Raw genomic sequence first — 20143 nt, 5'->3', positions numbered from 1 at the left:
GCAGTGTGGCCAACGGAGAAACGGCACTACTGCATTTTAAGGTACTATTGGGCACATACCCTAAGAGTTGTGGAGAGCTCAAAACCTTTCAGGCTCTTTTGAGACCTTTTAGGTAAAGGTAAAAGTAAATGGACCCCATTAGGTCCAGTCGTGGCCGACTCTGGGGTTGCGGCGCTCATCTCGCTTTACTGGCCGAGGGAGCCAGCGTACAGCTTCTGGGTCATGTGGCCAGCATGACTAAGCCACTTCTGGCGAACCAGAGCAGTGCATGGAAACACCATTTACCTTCCTGCCGAAGCGGTCCCTTATTTATCTACTTGCACTTTGATGTGCTTTCAAACTGCTAGGTTGGAAGGAGCTGGGACCGAGCAACGGGAGCTCACCCCGTTGCTGGGATTTGAACTGCCGACCTTCTGATGCATTGCTCCAGTCCAAATTCTGTAATTGTTCATTTCATTTTTATGCTTCCTTTCTCCACCATGGGCAGGGTGTCCATTCCTCTGAGTGAAGGACAACCTTCCTTGGAGATTTCTAAGCAGAGGTTGGGTGGCCATGTGTCATGGATGCATTATCTGAGATTCCTGCATTGCAGGGTGGTTGGACTGGATTCGACCCTTGGGGTCCTCTCCGACTTTACAGGATGTAGTCCCAAGTCTGGTTTAAAGATGGGCTTTTTAGCGATGGGCAGGAACGGCCTTGAATATACCCACCCACACTTAGCATCTGGTTGGTTGGCTGACTGTAATGTTAGTTCCACCCTCCTCAGTCATTTTTTTTTTTGGGGGGGGACACAATTATTCCACTCGTTGCCTTACTGAAAGATTAAGAACATATTTTGTTTTGGAAAAACTTTCTCCATGCCAAAGTGCCAGGCAACTCTTAACCATTATTAGGGGTAAAAGGTAAAGGGACCCCTGACCATTAGGTCCAGTCGTGGCTGACTCTGGGGTTGCGGCGCTCATCTCACTTTATTGGCCGAGGGAGCCAGTGTACAGCTTCCGGGTCATGTGGCCAGCATGACTAAGCCGCTTCTGGCAAACCAGAGCAGCGCACGGAAATGCCGTTTACCTTCCCGCCGGAGCGATACCTATTTATCTACTTGCACTTTGACGTGCTTTCGAACTGCTAGGTTGGCAGGAGCTGGGACTGAGCAAGGGGAGCTCTCCCCGTCGTGGGGATTCGAACCACCGACCTTCTGATCGGCAAGCCCTAAGCTCTGTGGTTTGTTGGGCCAAATAAAACCAAGGATAAAGGGCTTTTTAGTAGAGGGAAAAATAAAGATATCCACTTGGTGGCAGCAGCGAACCTAAACAAGAAGGGGCGGGTTGGTTTTCTTGTTAGGAACCGAGTGATTGCTTTTAAGAAACGAAATAATAATAATACAGTAATAATAGCCTGGCGTGCTCTGGTCCATGGGGTCACGAAGAGTCGGACACGACTAAACGACTAAACAACAATAATAGCCACTGATGCTACAATGTCAAAGGTAAACCAGGTAGAGTAGGCAACAAAAGTAGGAGGTTTTAGGGGTCAGCTGGCCGACGGTGCATTCCGAAGGATGTTTCCTGGTAAATAAATCCGTTGAGCGCACAATACAAGGGCGCATAGGAGTGCAGTCCGAGGATGGGGCACGTGCGGCCCTGTGGTTGCCCTTCGACTCCAATTCCCATCAGCCACAGCCAAGGGCCAGGGATGATGGGGGTTGTAGTGCAAGCAAATGCCGAGAAGCCCCCATCCGCACCTACTCAAAGCACAAGGCGGAGGTGGCGGCGATGGAGTTTCCCTTTCAGTTTTCTGGGCATTCGCTCCCAGCAGAGAGACACGCACGGCCACCTCCATAGGACCGTCGTCTCCGTATTTCGTTGCCATTGGCTTCACCCAAGACTTCCACGTTCTCATGCGTGAGAAAGGAGGGATTACTCTCGGGCGTGCTTGCTGGGGCTTGATGGGAGTGGTAGTCCAAAACGCCTTACTGCCGTGCATCCTGATCTCACGACCCCAGGCTCGTGTTCTGTTTGCCAGCCAGTGCAATTTTTGCTTTGCAAAATGTATCTCTCCAGCTATTTCCCCACCTTTGCTCCACCTTGTTTTTCCCCTTTACGCTTCCTCTCTGTGCGGTGCATGCTTCACCCCACTATTCCCCGTGCTGCTTTTGCTTTTGCTTTCTTGCATTTTTGACTCCCATTCCCTCCCCGCCTCCCAGGGAGTAAGGGCAGGAGGAAGGGCACCGTCGGCTTCCCTCGCTGCTCGCGCGCAGCCGCGGGCCGATTCCCTGCGCGCACGCGGAGCCGCGGGGCGGGCGTCCGGACGAGCGGCGTGGCCGCGGCAGCTGCCAATTGCAATGTCCGGGCGGGCCCTAGCGTCACAGAGGGCGTGCTCCCGCTTCACCCCGGTTGCAAAGCGGCCACATCTCTCTCTTTTCCCCTTTTTAACGTCGGAATCAGCGGGGCGGCCGCAGGGAGCGAGAAGATCCGCTAGCAACCGCCTGCCTGCCTGCGTCGCTTGGAGAGCAGCTCGCTGGCCGTGCGCGCCTGGCCGGTGCGGAGCGAAAACCTGCCGACACCCGTGCAATCCACGCCAGGGGCGCGCGGGGCCGGGGACAGCCAGCGCGCAGTTGGATGTGGGGTCCAGAGTCGCCAAACGCGGACTCCGCCTCCAGCCGGAGCCCCCATCCATCTTCCAGCAGCAACGCCGTCCCAGCCGACAGCCTCCAGGCTCCCATCGCTGGAGGAGGCGGCCTGCAGACTCCCTCCAGCTTGTCCGACAGCCTCGACTCCCTTTCCCCGAAGCCCAACAGCCTCCAAACCCCTTCCAGCCCAGGGAGCGCTCTGGGTTCCTCCAGTATCCAGAGCGACAGCCTCGATTCCCTGTCCGGCTACCCAGACAGTTTGGCATCTTTCAGCTTCCTGCAAGACAGCCTCAACCAGGGTGACAGCCTCGACTCTCTCAACCTCTACCGCAGCAGCCTCCGGCCTGTCTTCAGCCTCTGCGACAGCCTCGACACGTCCAGCGTCCAGAGAGACAGCCTCCAGTCGGTGACCAGCATTTGCGACAGCACCCAGGCCTCCAGCATCCAGTGCGACAGCCTCGACTCGCCCTGCAGCCTGTGCGATAGCCTTGAGACGCCTGTCACTCAGCATCATTGCCCTGGGTCCTTCAGCGTCTGAAGGCTTCCTATCACTAAGTGCCACCTCCCCAGAAGCCGCTAATTGCTCCTTAAAAAGCAACCACTGGGCCCTGCCGATCAGTGTGTCTCTCTGCCTGGAGCCTTCTCCATGTCTCGGCAGAAGCTGTCGGCAGGAGGGTCGCTGCCTGCTCAAGCCGCCCAGCCACCCGAGCACATGGCACCAAGGGCCCCTCGGAGGACTCCCAGCTACCTCTCTGACCTCTACCAGAACATGCTGCGGGAAGAAGAGGCCCGGAACACAGAGAGGAGGCGGTACCAGCATGGCGGCAGCACCACCAGTCTCCCGAGTGTCTCCATCTCCGAGGAGACGCAGCAGAAGCATCCTCAAAGCGCCGCCGCGGCAAGCTGCGACCCGCACCTTAGGCCCATCATGCGTCGCCGGGCCAGGTCCTTGCCCAGCTCTCCGGAGAGGAGGAGGAGTATGATGGCGCCGTGCCGCGTCCCGGGGTGCAGCACCCGCCGGAACAAAGTCCGCTTTGCCGACGCTCTGGGCCTGGATCTGGCCGAGGTGAAAGTGTTCCAGGTGGGGGAAGATCCGTCCATCCCTCTGCATGTTCTCTCCAGGCTGTCCATCAATTCCGACCTTTGCTGCAGCAGGCTAGACCTGGAGTTCACCATGCAGTGCTTGGTGCCTGACTTCCAGCAGCCTGTGGACTGCGAGGACTTCCACAGCCGCCTGCAGCGGCAGCTGGTGTGCCTCGAGCGGGTGACCAGCTCAGATCTGGGTCTGAACGGCACTGTCCAAGTGGTCAACCTGGCCTTTGAGAAGCAGGTGGCTGTGAGATACACCTTCAACCGTTGGAGGGGTCAGCACGAAGTCAGTGCCCAGTGGCACAGCAGCGTTCCTGGGAAGGAGGGTCAGGCCCAGGCGGATGTCTTCACTTTCTTCCTCCCCGTGGCGCCGTTCCTCCTCCAGCTGAGCTCAGTGGTTGAGTTTGCAGTGCTGTACCGAGTCAACGGGCAGGAGTACTGGGATAACAACCGAGGGAAGAACTTCGCCCTCACCTGTCGGAGTCACGAACTCAAGATGCCCAGGGAATGCGAAGAGAGCTGGATTCACTTCATCTAAGCAAAGCGAGGAGATGGAAAGCTATTTGCAGTTCTCCGGCCGTCCTCCTTTGGCATTTCTCTCCTTCCAGAGGCACCAAAGAAACCCTTCGGAACGGCACAGATCCTTCGAAATAAAAGAGTAACGAGTGATCGGCACAAAAGCTATTTATAGAAGAGAGTTAAAGGATAAAGGGCTATAGCCTACACTGAGTTGCAACCAAATGCGTAAATCACTGCGGAAAAGACACTGTCAGGGAGAGCCAAGCCAATTTCTTTTATTGCTTTGAATCAACTCTTGCAGCAGACTATGAAATATATATTAGGGTATTTTCAATCATACAAATTATTTTTTTCACTTTTTGACACTGGCTATCGTATTGCACTTCAGTCAATGCACTTTTGCACTTTTTTATTTTGTAAGTATTGCTCTTGATGCTTTACAGCAGAAAAATGTCTGCACTGGTCCAAGACACTGCAGGGTCTTGGCTGCAAAAGGGATGTTAATAAATACAACTGATGTTTAAATAGAAATATATTTTTACATTGTATTTTGTAACGCACACCTGACAGTGTCCCTATGTTAGGCATTTTGAGTTCCTAAAAAGGATTATTTGGAAGAGGATCACTTGTTGTGAAAGAAAGACAAACTGCGGTTTTGGTTTTGCTGGAAAATTCCTCTATTTTAAAGTCGGGACATATTTGTAGGAAGGAACAAGAGCTTATGCAGAACTACTTCTTTCCTTGCTTGCTTTATTTCGCAGAACAGTTTTGCACTTTTGTAATATATGCCATCTGAGGATAATGGAATGCTGATCATATCATTATCATGCAGCATTGCTGGAATATAAGATATAGGAATGCGGTTCATCTATACAGCTTAAGACAGCCAATATTTTTAAAAGAGAAATAACGCTGAACTTTACAAAAGTAAAACATTCTCTGAAACGCTTAGATAAAACGCGGATGATGACATCGCAGTTGCTGATAAACCGCAGTTGAATATTAGGAATGTTTCGATTCAGGATATATGTATGCGCTTAGGCTGCAAGAGGCCTTGGGTTCAAATTCCAAACAAGCCATGGTGTTTCGCCCTTGAATGCAGGATTATTCCCCCACCCTCCCCCAAGAAAAATGGTCAGAGGGGTGGTTGATCTGGATCAATAAGCATGGGGGGCACAGGAAGATTCTGCAGTCTGTCTGCTGCCATGCTAAGGTCTCAGTCCACCCCAGTGCCTCAAATGCTGCCCATTTGTGGTAGTGGTAAACCTTACATTTGGGGGCAGAACTCTATTTAGCTGTACATACATATAAAGCACGTGTCTTCCTCCAAAGAATCCTGGGAACCGTAGCTTGTTAAGGGCACAGGGAACTGTAGCTCTGTGAAGGGGAAACTACAAATACTAGGCTTCTTTAAGGGAAAGCTGTGTGAATGGTGTTCAGTCCCATGGGTTCCTTTGGAAAGGTGCTGAGAGAGAACTTCTGTATGCGTTTCCAGTATGATTGAGGATGGAATCTCATGTTCATGTGCCATGTTTCTGCTGCAGTTTATATATGTATGTGTTAGGGCAATTACTGGCCCTGCCATAGGTTTAGGCACCTATATGTGCTCTTAATAGCAAGCAACTTCGAGAAGCTCGCCATTACAATGCTAATGATGATGATTCAGATAGATCTGCACTTCTGTGCATGGTAGAACTAAGTGTAGCCCTCAGCTGGAGGTGTGGCATGAACATATGAGCCCCAACACTGGAACATGTCAGAAATCAAATATCTAATATTAACTAGGCCACACCTGAGCACTGAGTATCAGTGCAAATGATATCTGGGGAAACCAAAATCTCACTCCCCTATTTTGCCTTTTATTGTTGTAGCTGTATTGCTGGATAGCTCAGTTGGTTAGTTCATGGCGCTGATAATGCCAAGGTTTGATCCCCCGTAAGGGGCAGCTGTATATTCCTACATTGCAGCGGGTTAGACTAGATCAGGGGTTTCCCAAACTTGGGTCTTTGGCTGCTTTTGGACTACAACTCCCATCATCCCTAGCCAGTGGGACCAGTGGTCTGGGATGATGGGAAGTGTAGTCCGAAAACAGCTGGAGACCCTGGTTTGGGAAACCCTGGACTTGATGATCATTATGGTCCCTTCCAACTCTCTTGATTCTGAATTGGCCACTTGGTCATTCATTTAGCAGTGTTTACACTGACTGGCTCAGGCTCTCCAGGGTTTTGGGCAGGCATTGTCCTAGCTGGGACCATCTGCATGAAAAAGATGGGCTCTGCACTGAGTTTTGGAGCATGTTCACTTTGTTCCTACATGATGAAGGTCCTTGGTTTCAAGTTTCCTGTATTTTGGAATGGGCCTGGGCCTTGGGAAACCTGAGGGCAGCTATATGGGAGTGCATTCCCGGCATGCATAACCTGTGCCTCATGGAGGCTGGAAGAGATCCCAGAGACCCAGAGTAGAAACTCATCTCAGCTGTACATTTGCTTCCGTGCGGGAGGTTTTCTCAAGGGGCCATCTTTCAGATATCGGAGCTCCTTTGAAGCGTCTGGCTGGCATTAAAGGAGCGTAGAGTAGTGGAAAATCTATTCCTTATTGGTGACTAAGCCAACAAGCACGTTCGTTTGTCTTGTTTATTAAGTAAGCAGTAAGCAGGTTGTGGAGATTTTAACCAAATCTAATGGAGTTTCCCTGTTGAGTTCGAAAGCACGTCAAAGTGCAAGTAGATAAATAGGTACCGCTCCGGCGGGAAGGTAAACAGCGTTTCCGTGCACTGCTTAGCGGCTTAGTCATGCTGGCCACATGACCCGGAAGCTGTACACTGGCTCCCTCGGCCGATAAAGCGAGATGAGCGCCGCAACCCCAGAGTCGGTCACGACTGGACCTAATGGTCAGGGGTCCCTTTACCCCTTTACCTTAAGCAGGTTGTGGAAATTTTAACCAAATCTAATGGAATTTCCCTGTTGAGTTCGGTAGAAGTTCAGCAAACTCACCATGTATGGGTCCTTATGCAAACATCCCTGTAGAGAAGAAACTTGGGGGAAGCCTGAGGTTTACAGAAGTACTAAAATCTTTATGAAAAAAACCAACAGTGGGAGGGGAAACACAGACCACTGACAACTGAGCATCCTCTGTGAGCATAAAATGCTGACCACTAGTTGGTTTTTAAAACAAAAACAAATCAAAGTGTGGGGTGAAGCAGAATTGAATGGAATAGATCATATCATAGAAGAGGACCTGGCTGCCTGGTGTCCTGACCTGGAGCAATCCACAGTGGAACATATTTTGTTGCAGGTTTCACCAGGGGACACGGGTGGCGCTGTGGGTAAAAGCCTCAGCGCCTAGGGCTTGCCGATTGAAAGGTCGGCGGTTTGAATCCCCGTGGCGGGGTGTGCTCCTGTTGTTCAGTCCCAGCGCCTGCCAACCTAGCAGTTCGAAAGCACTCCCGGGTGCAAGTAGATAAATAGGGACCGCTTACTAGCGGGAAGGTAAACGGCGTTTCCGTGTGCGGCTCTGGCTCGCCAGAGCAGCGATGTCACTCTGGCCACGTGACCCGGAAGTGTCTCCGGACAGCGCTGGCCCCCGGCCTCTTGAGTGAGATGGGCGCACAACCCTAGAGTCTGTCAAGACTGGCCCGTACGGGCAGGGGTACCTTTACCTTTACCTCACCAGTACACCCCAAGTATGCAAAAAATATAATAAGATGTCCATATGGTGATGTGATTACAAAAGGTTTTCTGCTTTAAGTGTTGGCTGTTGGGTATTTTTAAAAGCACGCTTGCCTATCCAAACTCTTGAAAGAGGGTTGTCACGTTAGCAGGGAAGTTGTACTGTTGTAAGATCCAAACACACCTGCACACTGTGCTGTGACTGTTGGCTGGATGATTGCTTACTGTGGGTCTGCATGACCACAACACCAATCCTTGTGCCATTCCGTGCAACGCTATGCTGTGTTTGGGGAAGTTCGGTGTCCTTGCAGCCTTTTTTGTTTTACTCCCCTTGTTATCAGAGCCTCAGAACATAGAAGGGCTGCCAGGACCAAAGGAGTAAACCAGGGCTGGTGCTGTAAATAAGAACATGCGGGTTACATTCCTGTATCATGTAGTCCAGAATTTTGTTCCCTTCAGCCTAATGCCTCTGGAAGCTAAAACTCATAAGCATGGCATGAAGGTCATAGTTATCATCCCCTGTTGTTGTCTCCAGCACTTGGTACTCAAAAAGGAGTATATTGCTTCTGGGTGCAGTCCTTTCAATTAATAGCTCTCAACAAAATTGCACTTCTGTACTTTAAAAATAAAGATTGGTGCCATGACAGAGACCCTGGGGAAAATTAAGAAGGCGGGGGACCACAGTTTGGTTTCCCATGCCAACTAAGCTCACATGGTCTTGTAGACCTTTACAAAGATGTCTTTGGAAACTCCTAAATGCCAGGGTTCATCGCGAAATGGTGTGTTTGCATGCCATGCAAAAGGGAGGGAAAGTCACCTCAGGGTGATTTTTACTATGCAAAATATAAATTTTGCATTGTAAAATGTATATTTCTTAAGTAGGAGTCTCTAGAAGTTTGTGCATGATTTCTGTGTGGTTTCTTTCTTAGGGAATAATTTCTTCTACCTGGTTAAGAGGAAAGAGTTAACTGAGTAGCACAATTTCTAGGGCTTACAGAATATGGGGGAGGCATTGCGTCCCCCCCCCCCCACTGTGATGTGTAAATGGGGAAAGCAAGAGCAAAAACTTTACTGAACAACTTGATTATAAAGTTGCAATCCTAGGCACACTTACCCGAGAGTAAGTCCCATTACTCAACGGGACATGCTTCTGAGTTGACATGTATAGGATCGTGCTGTAAAAGGCTCAAAAATGTACTTGCATATGTTACATCAGTTGCAACCCAGCATCTATTGGAACAGTCATCACGATTTATTTACACAAATTTAACAGGGAGGTTGTATAACATTGGCTGTTTCCGGAGCATTCTGTTTTGGGGTTTTTTTGGTGGGGCGCTCGTTTATATGACATTGTGACAAGCAATTGTTATCCCATACTTCTCAGGGCATTGCTTTCCTTACTGCAAAAGATCTGATTTGGGGAAGGGATTGGGTTTGTTGTGCAAAAGTGCCAAATCACTTTTTATTGTGCCACCTGAATTTGCTAGTATACCACTGAATTGCACCAACAAAATAGTGACAGCCTGGAAAGAAAAAGAACAAGGTGATTTGTGCAAATGTCTTCTGTTTGGGTGGCCACTGCTGTTTTTACAAATTAATTTTCCTGATACATGCTGAGCTGTATTTTATTTTATATAGGGCAGCAAAGGTGCATCAAGGAAAAGCACGGAAGACAAATATTTTCTGAGAAACAGGCATCTAAAGCAGTGCTAAAAAAATCCCATTGCAGTGTACGCGCTGCTAAATGCCTCTATTAGGGGCCGAACCTCTGCCAAGTGGTGGCATATGTCACCCTAGTGTTAGTGGAGGCTTCAGACTGCATTAACACTGCCAGAATATGCTAAGCCAAGATTCTGTTTAAAGGTTAGGTCAGGTATTTTGCACTGGCTAAGGGGAGAGTGACACAAGAAATGTGGCTTAAGTCTGCAGGGAGAAGAATTTGCTCATGCAAAGTCCCATAATTAAGGCCTCTAATATGCAAGTCATACTATCAGTTCCTATACTGCCAGTGCCTCTGGAGAAGTACATATCAGTAAATCGTTCTCATTAAGCCTTCCGTGTAACATTACAGACCATGTGGATAGGGATTGGCGAGTGATCATTTTCATTAGATGCGCAAAATAGATTTTGTTGAAGTGTTACTGTGATATCCAAACATTAGTCACCGTTTCCATCTTTTGTGGGTGCCAGAGCATCACACTCCCCCTTTCCCTTCTGCTAAAATGCTTCTCCTCCCCAATTTCCAAATCAGCTGCATTCGCCCCATCTGAAAAGTTGAGACATCAAATCTGAATTCTGCATGAATTGGCCTTGCAGCTTTTACTTCCATCGTGCAAAGCAAAGGCAGTTTTGTCATCTTTTGCATACAGTTCTCAGGGCAGTCAATATACAGTATTGGACTTGCATTGTCTTCTCTACCCATGTTAAGATTCGGGTTTCATTGGTGATTTGTCATGTTTAAAAGCACTTTTAAAAAAAGATGCTGTATTTACAATATCTGTTCAGCAACTGAATGTCTTTTAGCACACAATATGTTTGAGATTCGGTTTTGGGAATTATATATACAGAAATTATTGTTGGATCGGATCCAGCATACTAGATCATACTTAAAATAGACCCTTTCAGTGGATCTACTCTTAACTATGACTAAATCTGGATCCAAGTAACTTGAGAAGAAAGAATTGTTAATACCTATAATACTGTACAAGAATAAACTTAATTGCAGGTTTAAACTTAAATGCACTATCTTTTTAAAAGAAAATCTTGTAGTATTCTTTCATGGCTATTACATATCATGTGTTACGTTTGACCACTTTTGCAAAACATGCTTGTATTCGATTAAATGCATTTTTCAGAGTGGCATGTAATTCTTTGTGTTGCTTTCACTTAGCATACATGCTCATTATTGCTTTCATAGAGCGGAAATGCAGAATGCCTTAACGCAGGACAGTCGCAGGTGAATTTTGAGGTATAAAATTTGAAAATCTACAACCAGGGGCTGTTGCTGCTGCTGGTTTTGCGTGACAGCCCTGCCAAACCCTGCCCCCCTCCCTTGACCCCTCACCAACCCCTTCTCTTCACCAGTCCCCACCCTTTCCCCTTGTCCCTTTCCTTTCAGGTCAACCAACTGCAACCCCGGCCCCACCTTAAAGCTCATTCAGTCGTTGCCCAGGTGAGCCACAGAGCAACAGGCAGCTCACCAGCAAACACCTGAGGTACCTGAGGGTACCTGGGGAGCTGCCTGTTCCTCTGTGCCTCACCTGGGTCGCTCATCTACCTGGGCTGCCCACCCTCTGTTCTGTTGTCACCTTACAGCAGTGGTGTCCAAACTTTTTTCAAAGAGGGCCAAATTTTATGAAATGAGGGGTTGTGAGGGCCAACCAAAGTTGTTAACCTTTTTTTAGGATTTATGAGCTTTTTTAAGGATTTTACCCTGAAGAAGCTGTTGAGCTTTTCTTAGCATTGAAGTTGTTGAGCTTTCTTTAGGGTTGAAGTTGTTGAGCTTTTTTTAGGATTGAAGTTATTGAGGGTTTTTTTTAGGATTTTACCCCAAGAAATAAACTGCTTCAGGGACCGGATTAAAATGACTGGTGGGCCACCTTTTCCTTCAAGCTGCAGCATGGCAACATTATTGCATGAAGTTCATCTTTTCAAGCAGCCACTTGGAGCACGGCTATATTTTAATCGAAGCAGCCCAACTGTAGAATGGGAAAAGAATAATGAGTTATGTAGCACATCAATGTGCCGGGTGCCTATCTTGTCTATGCCACATGCTGAAATCATAAAGAGTCCCTGAAGTGGTCGAAGACATCATGTGAATCCTAAACTGACACGAGGGGTGTGTGTGTGTCCAAAATCTGCAAACGTTTTTGCACCCAATGAGAAAAGCTCTGGATTTCTAGCCATTTTTGGGCACACAAAAGTGTTTACAGGACGCTGTTGCCGAGGTAACCAGACCAATGCTAACTGTCTTCCTTTGTGGAACTGGCTAGCAGTGAAACCACCAGTGCAGCATGGGAAAAAGAAGAAGTGTTGCTGTGGCGATTCTTTCCCTTCCCCCACAAGGGAAATAGAATCTTTTTTTGTTTGCTTTGGGTGACATTACCATACTAGATAACTAGTCAGATTTGGCTAGCCACTGTGGGAACAAAATGCTGGGCTACATAGGCTTTTGGTCTGCTCCAGCAGAGCTCTTGTGTTTTTGGACTTAGAATCAGACAGTTGGAAGGGACTATTAAGGATCATCTAGTCCAACCCAGTGCAATGCAGGGATATGCAACCTCACAGGGGTGTTGTGCGAACAAAATGAGAGAACCATGTATGCCACCTTGAGGTGTGTTTTTTTTAAAAAAATAATCTTGAATTAAAGCTTTTTAAATCGGCCTGGTAAACTGGGTGCACCATTTTAGTCAATTACAGGGGGTCAGAAAACTTTTTCAGCAGGGGGCCAGTTCACTGTCCCTCAGACCTTGTGGGGGGCCAGACTATATTTTGGAGAAAAAAATGAACGAATTCCTATGCCCCACAAATAACCCGGAGATGCATTTGAGATAAAAGGACACAGTCTACTCATGTAAAAACACGCCGATTCCTGGACCATCGGTGGGCCAGATTTAGAAGGCGATTGGGCCGAATCCAGCCCCCGGGCCTTAGTTTGCCTCCCCATGGTCAAGTACATATTTAAATCAAGTTAACTGAAGGGCAGAGCAACAAACAAAATAAAATACCCTTATGCTGGGCTGAGGAGGTTTTGGGTTCAGTGGAAGCATCCCTCCACTTAGCTCCCCCAGGTGAGCTAGCCTCCCACCTGCCCCTTCCTCCTGCTGGACATGTGGCCAAGTGAAAGGCTCTCTGGTGCTTTTCTTGACAAGGGGAAACCCCAAAGTAGTGGGGCCCAAAGTGGAAACAACTCGAGAGGTCCGGAGGGTGACAACATGAAAACAGGGTCTTCTCTGCAGTGGCTCCCCGTGTGTGGAATGTTCTCCCCAGCGAAGTTCGGCTGGTACCTTTAGGCGCCAGGCAAAAATGTTCCTTTTAAACCAGGCCTTTGGCTGATCTGTTTGACATCCTATACCCCTTTTAGAATGTGGCTCTTTTTATGGGTGTGCATGTGTTATTGGGTTGTTGTTTATATTCTGATTATATATATTGTGATCTTTTCTGTGAACCGCCCTGAGACCTCCAGGTATAGGGCGGTATATAAAGTCAATGAAGAAGAAGAAGAAGACGACGAAGAAGAAGAAGCTGGTCTCACAGCCACCAGCAATGGGCATTGAGCTCAGTTCAGATCAGTCTGCTACCCTGGAGCTGATGCAGGGATGTGGCCTGATCATTGTGTCCCTTATTTGTTTATTTGTACGTACAGTGGTACCTCGGGTTACATACGCTTCAGGTTACAGACTCCACTAACCCAAAAATAGTGCTTCAGGTTAAGAACTTTGCTTCAGGATCAGAACAGAAATTGTGCTCCAGCGGCACGGCGGCAGCAGGAGGCCCCATTAGCTAAAGTGGTGCTTCAGGTTAAGAACAGTTTCAAGTTAAGAACGGACCTCCGGAACGAATTAAGTACTTAACCCGAGGTACCACTCTACGTACGTACGTACATACATACATACATACATACCCAGCCCTTTTCCCTGAGAGGGCTCAAGTCAGCTCACAGAACAGCTAAAAACACACGCAGGGGGGGGGGGGGACCTTTAAAAACAATTAAACATTGAGTGTCCATGCTGCAGATGTGGCAATGGCTCTGCCACTCCACAAAGCTCCTTATGTAAGGGGGAAGCTGAGGATGCGGGGTTAGAACTGCAGATTTAATTCATACAATGAATTTTCCTGAAAGCGTTTTTGCCCCTTGCATGTTCATGCCCTGCACAGTTGCCGATGCAAAGTGCTTTTTTTCTTTCCCTACACAATCTGGCAAGGGACTTAACCTGCCTTGTAAAGGTAAAGGTACCCCTGACTGTTAGGTCCAGTTGCAGATGACTTGGGGGTTGCACGCTCATCTCGCTCTATAGGCTGAGGGAGCCGGTGTTTGTCCGCAGACAGCTTCCGGGTCATGTGGCCAGCATGACTAAGCCGCTTCTGGCAAACCAGAGCAGCGCATGGAAACACCATTTACCTTCCCGACAGAGTGGTACCTATTTATCTACTTGCACTTGATGTGCTTTCTAACTGCTAGGTGGGCAGGAGCTGGGACCGAGCAACTGGAGCTCACCCTGTTGCAGGGATTCAAACTGCCGACCTTCTGATCGGCAAGCCCTAGGCTCTGTGGTTTAGACCACAGCGCCACCTGCGTTCCTTAACCTGCCTTAAGAGTACACTATATCTTTAAAGCACATTCAAATCCCATTCTTGCCCTCAAAGAATTCTGGGCACTGTAGTTTACCCCTCACAGAGTTATTCCCAGCAACCCTTAACAAACTACAGCGCCCAGGATTCTTTGATGGGCGAAATATTCTCCGAATGTGCTTAAAGGCTGTGCTGTACTGTATAGGCAGCCAAATGTGTATAGTTAATTACCTTCCTTTTCTTATTATTTATTATTTATTCCTTTTCTTATGTTACAGTGACATCTGGTGGTGCTTGTAAAATTTCCTCACAATGCTAATACTTCCTATTTCTTTTTTAAAAGCATGTTAGTACAAGCGGAACAGTGATTGAAATGGCATATTTAGAAAGTCATCATACTGATTTGAATAAAGTGACACCAGGGTTCTCACTACTGGAGAATTTCCTTTTTCAGTCTGTAGGGACAATTTTTACCTCAACACTTAAAATTCTGCATCCCTTTATATATGTGCAAGCTGTATCTCAGTAAACCGCACATCCTTACCCCCTAATGAGTTCCTGTTTCTCACCTGCACTCGTCTTTTTAAAAAGAATGTTATAATTTGGGAAGCATTTCATAGAATCATAGAACAGTTGGGGCCATATATATTCTATTTCATAGAATCATAGACCCATGGGGCCATATATTCCAACCCCCTACAATGCAAGAAGCTCCACTAGATAATCCATGACAAATGGCCATCCAACCTCTGCTTAAAAACATCTGAGGAAGGAGAATCCACCACCTCTCACACTCCCTGTTGAACAGCTCTTCCTGTCAGAAAGGTCTTCTTGAGTTTTAGTCTGAATCTCCTTTCTTGGAACTTGAAGCCATTAGTTTGAGTCCTACTCTCTGGAGCAGGGGAAAACAAGCGTACTCCATCCACCGTGTGACAGCCCTTGAGATATTTGAAGATGGCTTTGATGAAGCCTGCAAAAATTAGTCGATCAAGATATCAGCTTTAGAAGACCAGTTACAAAGGCATTCACTGGGCAGAACGGCTAAAAAAAGGAAAGGGTTTTTTATGGAGGAGACTGTTGGTCTATCCTGTTAAGAACTTGAAGGCTGCTGGGGATCCAGGAAATTCCCGATAAGCGATTATATGCTATCCAATGGTGGGAACTAAGTGGGAAGAATATTCTGAGGCCCAGCATGCAACAACGTATGCTGCCATCACTAATTTAGATGCTGAGAAATGTAGCTTGGTGAGTGACAGACAGCTGTTAATTCCACCGCTTGCTGGATTAAGGGCTGGCTCTACTCTTAGGCAAATGAGCCAACTGGGTCAAGAAACAGATGCCTCCTCATTGGCACTGAAGGACAGAGCTATGTTTGCCATGGGGCCTGCCCTGCACCATCTAAAGTGTATTAAAGTGGAACAGAGAATGCCGTCCCAACACCAATGTTCTACTCAAACCGTGTCCATACCTTACATTTAAAGTGTTGGAATACCACTTTAAACAATCAGGACTCCCCCCCCCCCCGCAAAGAATCTTGGGAGATGTAGTTTTTTTTAAGGATGCTGTGAGTTGTAAGGAGGCCCCTATTCCCATCATAGAGCTACCACTGCCAGAGTTCTCTGTGAAGAAATCTTTTTTTAAATATATATATTTTCCTCAGGTTTTCAACATTATTTCCATCCATTTCACATATTTCCATTTATACAATACTGAGTTATTCCCACCCCACAGACTTCCCCCTGCCCCATTCTGGCTTCCAAAATTAATTTTAATTCCATGCACCTAATTATATTTTCCTAACTCTTTACTTCCTCAGTTATTATATCTTAATATTTTCTCTGCATCACAAATGTTATAATAGTCCTGCTAATGTTTCTATATTAATTACAATGGGTTTTAAGGTATTCTATAAATTTTATTTAAAAAAATTATCATCTTGATTTTGGCATAGTCCATCATTTAAAAAACCCAATCTTCCTTTGTTGGTGTTTTCTGCTCTTTCCACAGCTGGGCCAGTAGCATTCTTGCAGCTGTTGTCGCATACATAAAAAGTATTTTGATGTCTCTTGGTATTTCACCTCCTGTTGCACCTAATAAGAAAGCTTCTTCTTTTTTTTGATAAAAGTTATCCTAAACATTTTTTTCAATTCATTACATATCATTTCCCAGAAGTCATTTACCACTTTGCATGACCACCACATATGTAAAAATATTCCCTCTTTTTCCTTGTATTTCCAACATACATTCGATACACTTTTATACATTTTTCCCAACTTCAGGGGGGTCAACTACCATCGATACATCATTTTCATATGATTTCCCTTTAGCGTGCAACATGCCCCCTGTGAAGAAATCGTGATGGTTAAACTACTCTGGGAATTGACCTCACCCCTCCATCCCTATGCTGTTGTTTGCAAAGGTCACTATCCCCACTTTTAGCTAGGAGAGTGTTTACTTGTTGCAGAGCTTGAACAAAACCTTTCTCCTGACGTCTGCTACACATGAACATGCACCCTATGCTACCACCTGCTATGTACATGCAAATAAATGTATGGGTGGTGCTGTGGTCTAAACCATTGAGCCTCTTGGGCTTGCCGACTGGAAGGTCAATGGTTCGAATCCCTGTGATGGGGTGAGCTCCCATTGTTCTGTCCCAGCTCCTGCCAACCTAGTAGTTCGAAAGCATGCCAGTGCAAGTAGATAAATAGGTACCGCTGCGACGGAAAGGTAAATGACATTTCCATGTGCTCTGGTTAGGGTCACGGTGTCCCATCGCACCAGAAGCAGTTTAGTCATGCTGGCCACATGACCCAGAAAGCTGTCTGTGGACAAGCGCCGGCTCCCTTGGCCTGAAAATGAGATGAGCAACACAACCCCATAGTCTCCTTTGACTGGACTTAACAGTCTGAAGCTCAACATCAAAGATACTAAGATCACAGCCACTGGTCCCATCACCTCCTGGCAAATAGAAGGGGAAGAAAAGGAGGCAGTGAGAGATTTTACTTTCTTGGGTTCCATGATCACTGCAGATGGTGACAGCAGTCAGGAAATTAAAAGACGCCTGCTTCTTGGGAGAAAAGCAGTGACAAACCTAGACAGCATCTTAAAAAGCAGCGACATCACCTTGCCAACAAAGGTCCGTATAGTTAAAGCTATGGTTTTCCCAGTAGTGATGTGTGGAAGTGAGAGCTGGACCATAAAGAAGGCTGATCGCCGAAGAATTGATGCTTTTGAATTATGGTGCTGCAGGAGACTCTTGAGAGTCCCATGGACTGCAAGAAGATCAAACCAATCCATTCTTAAGGAAATCACTGGAAGGACAGATCCTGAATCTGAGACTCCAAAACTTTGGCCACCTCATGAGAAGAGAAGACTCCCTGGAAAAGACCCTGATGTTGGGAAAGATGGAGGGCACAAGGAGAAGGGGACGACAGAGGACGAGATGGTTGGACAGTGTTCTCGAAGCTACCAGCATGAGTTTGACTAAACTGCGGGAGGCAGTGGAAGACAGGAGTGCCTGGCGTGCTCTGGTCCATGGGGTCACGAAGAATTGGACACAACTAAACAACAACCATCCAGGGGTCCTTTACCTTTTTTTACACACAAATGATGATGCATTGGGAAAGAAAGATCACTTTTAGCACGAACAAAGGTACTGGGAAAAGAAATGCTCTGATGATGCAGCAGCCCCTCCCCCCCCCCCCAATTCACGGAAGTACAAATTCAGAACAACAGGTAACATCACCCAAATATATTTGGTTTTTCCAGGGAACTTGTGGAGTATGTAATCAGAAGGTGTGGGGATCAGATTCTCGGGTGTGAGAACACAGAACGCCTCTGTCTTTAGTTCTCAAGAAGCAAATGCATGCAGTCTCAAAGCTGAACTATGTATGATGTTTGAATAACCTATAGTTTGTTTTACATTTAGTGTACATAATGTTCAAGCCTTCCCATAAGACAGCTTGTATGCGGCAGAAGCTGAACCAGTTAAGCAAGACACACAAGACAAAGGATTTGCTTACTGCACACCACAAAGAATAACACTCCTTAAATAATTGTGTGATTTCACCTTGCAAAGGCACAACATTTAGCCCTTCTTGGAAGCGGTTATACATGGTTGGGGAATGTGCGGCCCTTCAGATATTGTTAGACTACAACACCCATCATCAGTGTCCAACAACATCTGGGTTTGGGCTAGCTGACAATTTAATAGGTCCCATATTCAGATTGTTAGGACCTTGGAAAATTGCTTCAAGCCCATCATCATCAACAGTGCAGTAATTCTCTAGGAAGGCACTCAGAACAGGGAGAGAACTTTATGAAAGGCGATGCTTCTAAGGTCTGCCTGGGCGCAAATATATATAAGAAAAAGTAAAGTTAACGCGCGGTTGTGGATTCTAAAGATACACTACTGGTTAAAACTTATGCTTTTCCCGCCGGTTTGGCTCCTTTAACACTCTTAGACACCTTTCATTCTACCTGGAAAGCTTCCCTGTTTGAAAAGATAAGAAGCTTGGGATTCTCCCCGCAGATCTTGATAGCGGCAGGATATGAGAGAGCCAGAAGTCAAGTGCTCCAACGCATTAGGGACATAGAGCTGCAATGTCATATGGGCAGAATGGATAAACATGCCACAATTAGAGACTTTGGGAGAGGGTTCTCACCCGCAAATTATTTGGCTGATTTACAAATACCTAAGTACAGACACTCCTTTACCCTGGCCAGATTTAACGTTCTGCCCTCTGCCCTGCTGCTAGGCAGATATGAGGGCAAACCATATGAGTCACGTGTTTGCCCATGTGGCTCATCGGAAGTGGAAACAAGTCTGCATGTATTGCTGCACTGTAGTTACTACGAGGATCTACGTCTGACCTTTATCGCCCCAGTTCTACAAAAGCTTAAAAATGAATCAGAACTCCAACGTATGAGAGCCTTGGTAGAAGATAAGGTTCCTGAAATTACGACCAATGTTGCTAAATTCTGCGTAGCCGCTATTAGGCACAGGAAACAAAAGCTTTCCAATGTTAATATGCAGGCAAATACTTAATTCTACTCATGCTGCCTAATTTTAAATTGCTGCTTTGGCCTAATTTGTATTGAAATTGTCCTTTGTTTTCCCTGGTGTTATGTTTCGCTGACTAGCTGTACGAGTTAATCTGGTCTGTGACCATTTAATAAAATTTGATTTGAAAGTAAAGTGAAACTAAGCTGGTGTAACTGCTTTCCCCCTACCTCAAATTTATATTGAGAGCTTTCTGGATCTATTTTATTTTATTTTAAAGTTAAGAGCATCAGATTCAGTACAAGCCAGGATACTTCTTTAGTTATTTGTGCAGAAGGGAGAACTGTAAGATGTACAGATTCTCTTTTTGCTATCCCAGTAGGATAAGGAAATTGCACCCGATGACTTTACTGCAACTATTAATGACACAAGTAAGGTAAAGGTAAAGAGACCCCTGACCATTAGGTCCAGTTGTGGCCGACTCTGGGGTTGCGGCGCTCATCTCGCTTTATTGGCCGAGGGAGCCGGCGTACAGCTTCCGGGTCATGTGGCCAGCATGACTAAGCCGCTTCTGGTGAACCAGAGCAGCGCACGGAAACGCCGTTTACCTTTCCGCCGGAGCGGTACCTATTTATCTACTTGCATTTTGATGTGCTTTCGAACTGCTAGGTGGGCAGGAGCAGGGACCGAGCAACGGGAGCTCACCCTGTCGCGGGGATTCAAACCTCCGACCTTCTGATCGGCAAGTCCTAGGCTCTGTGGTTTAACCCACAGTGCCACCTGCGTCCCAATGACACAAGTACTTTGCCCCATATTTAATCTAGTGATTTAAAAGACATATTTGGATACAGTTTCAGTGAAAGAGTTGCATCTCTCAGCAGGAATTATACACTGATGTTCCTTAGTGCACTGAAAATCTAGAGGTCTGTTTCAAGGCACGTTTTC

General features: G+C 46.8%; 1 protein-coding gene across 1 annotated transcript; it reads left to right on the top strand.

Annotated features, from left to right (window-relative positions):
- Positions 1 to 3275: 3275 nt before the first annotated feature.
- PPP1R3D (protein phosphatase 1 regulatory subunit 3D) lies at positions 3276 to 4768 on the top strand (the record flags this gene model as incomplete). The annotated part of the gene is made up of 1 exon (XM_083447613.1): positions 3276 to 4768. The coding sequence occupies one exon, from the start codon at positions 3276 to 3278 to the stop codon at positions 4254 to 4256; it is 981 nt and encodes a 326-aa protein (XP_083303739.1). The 3' UTR covers positions 4257 to 4768.
- Positions 4769 to 20143: the final 15375 nt, after the last annotated feature.

Source organism: Podarcis tiliguerta (genome assembly GCF_965153285.1).
Source record: "Podarcis tiliguerta genome assembly, chromosome: 6".
Taxonomy (NCBI): Eukaryota; Metazoa; Chordata; class Lepidosauria; order Squamata; family Lacertidae; genus Podarcis; species Podarcis tiliguerta.
Note: the sequence above shows the minus strand (reverse complement) of the source record. Positions and strands in the feature narration are given on the sequence as shown.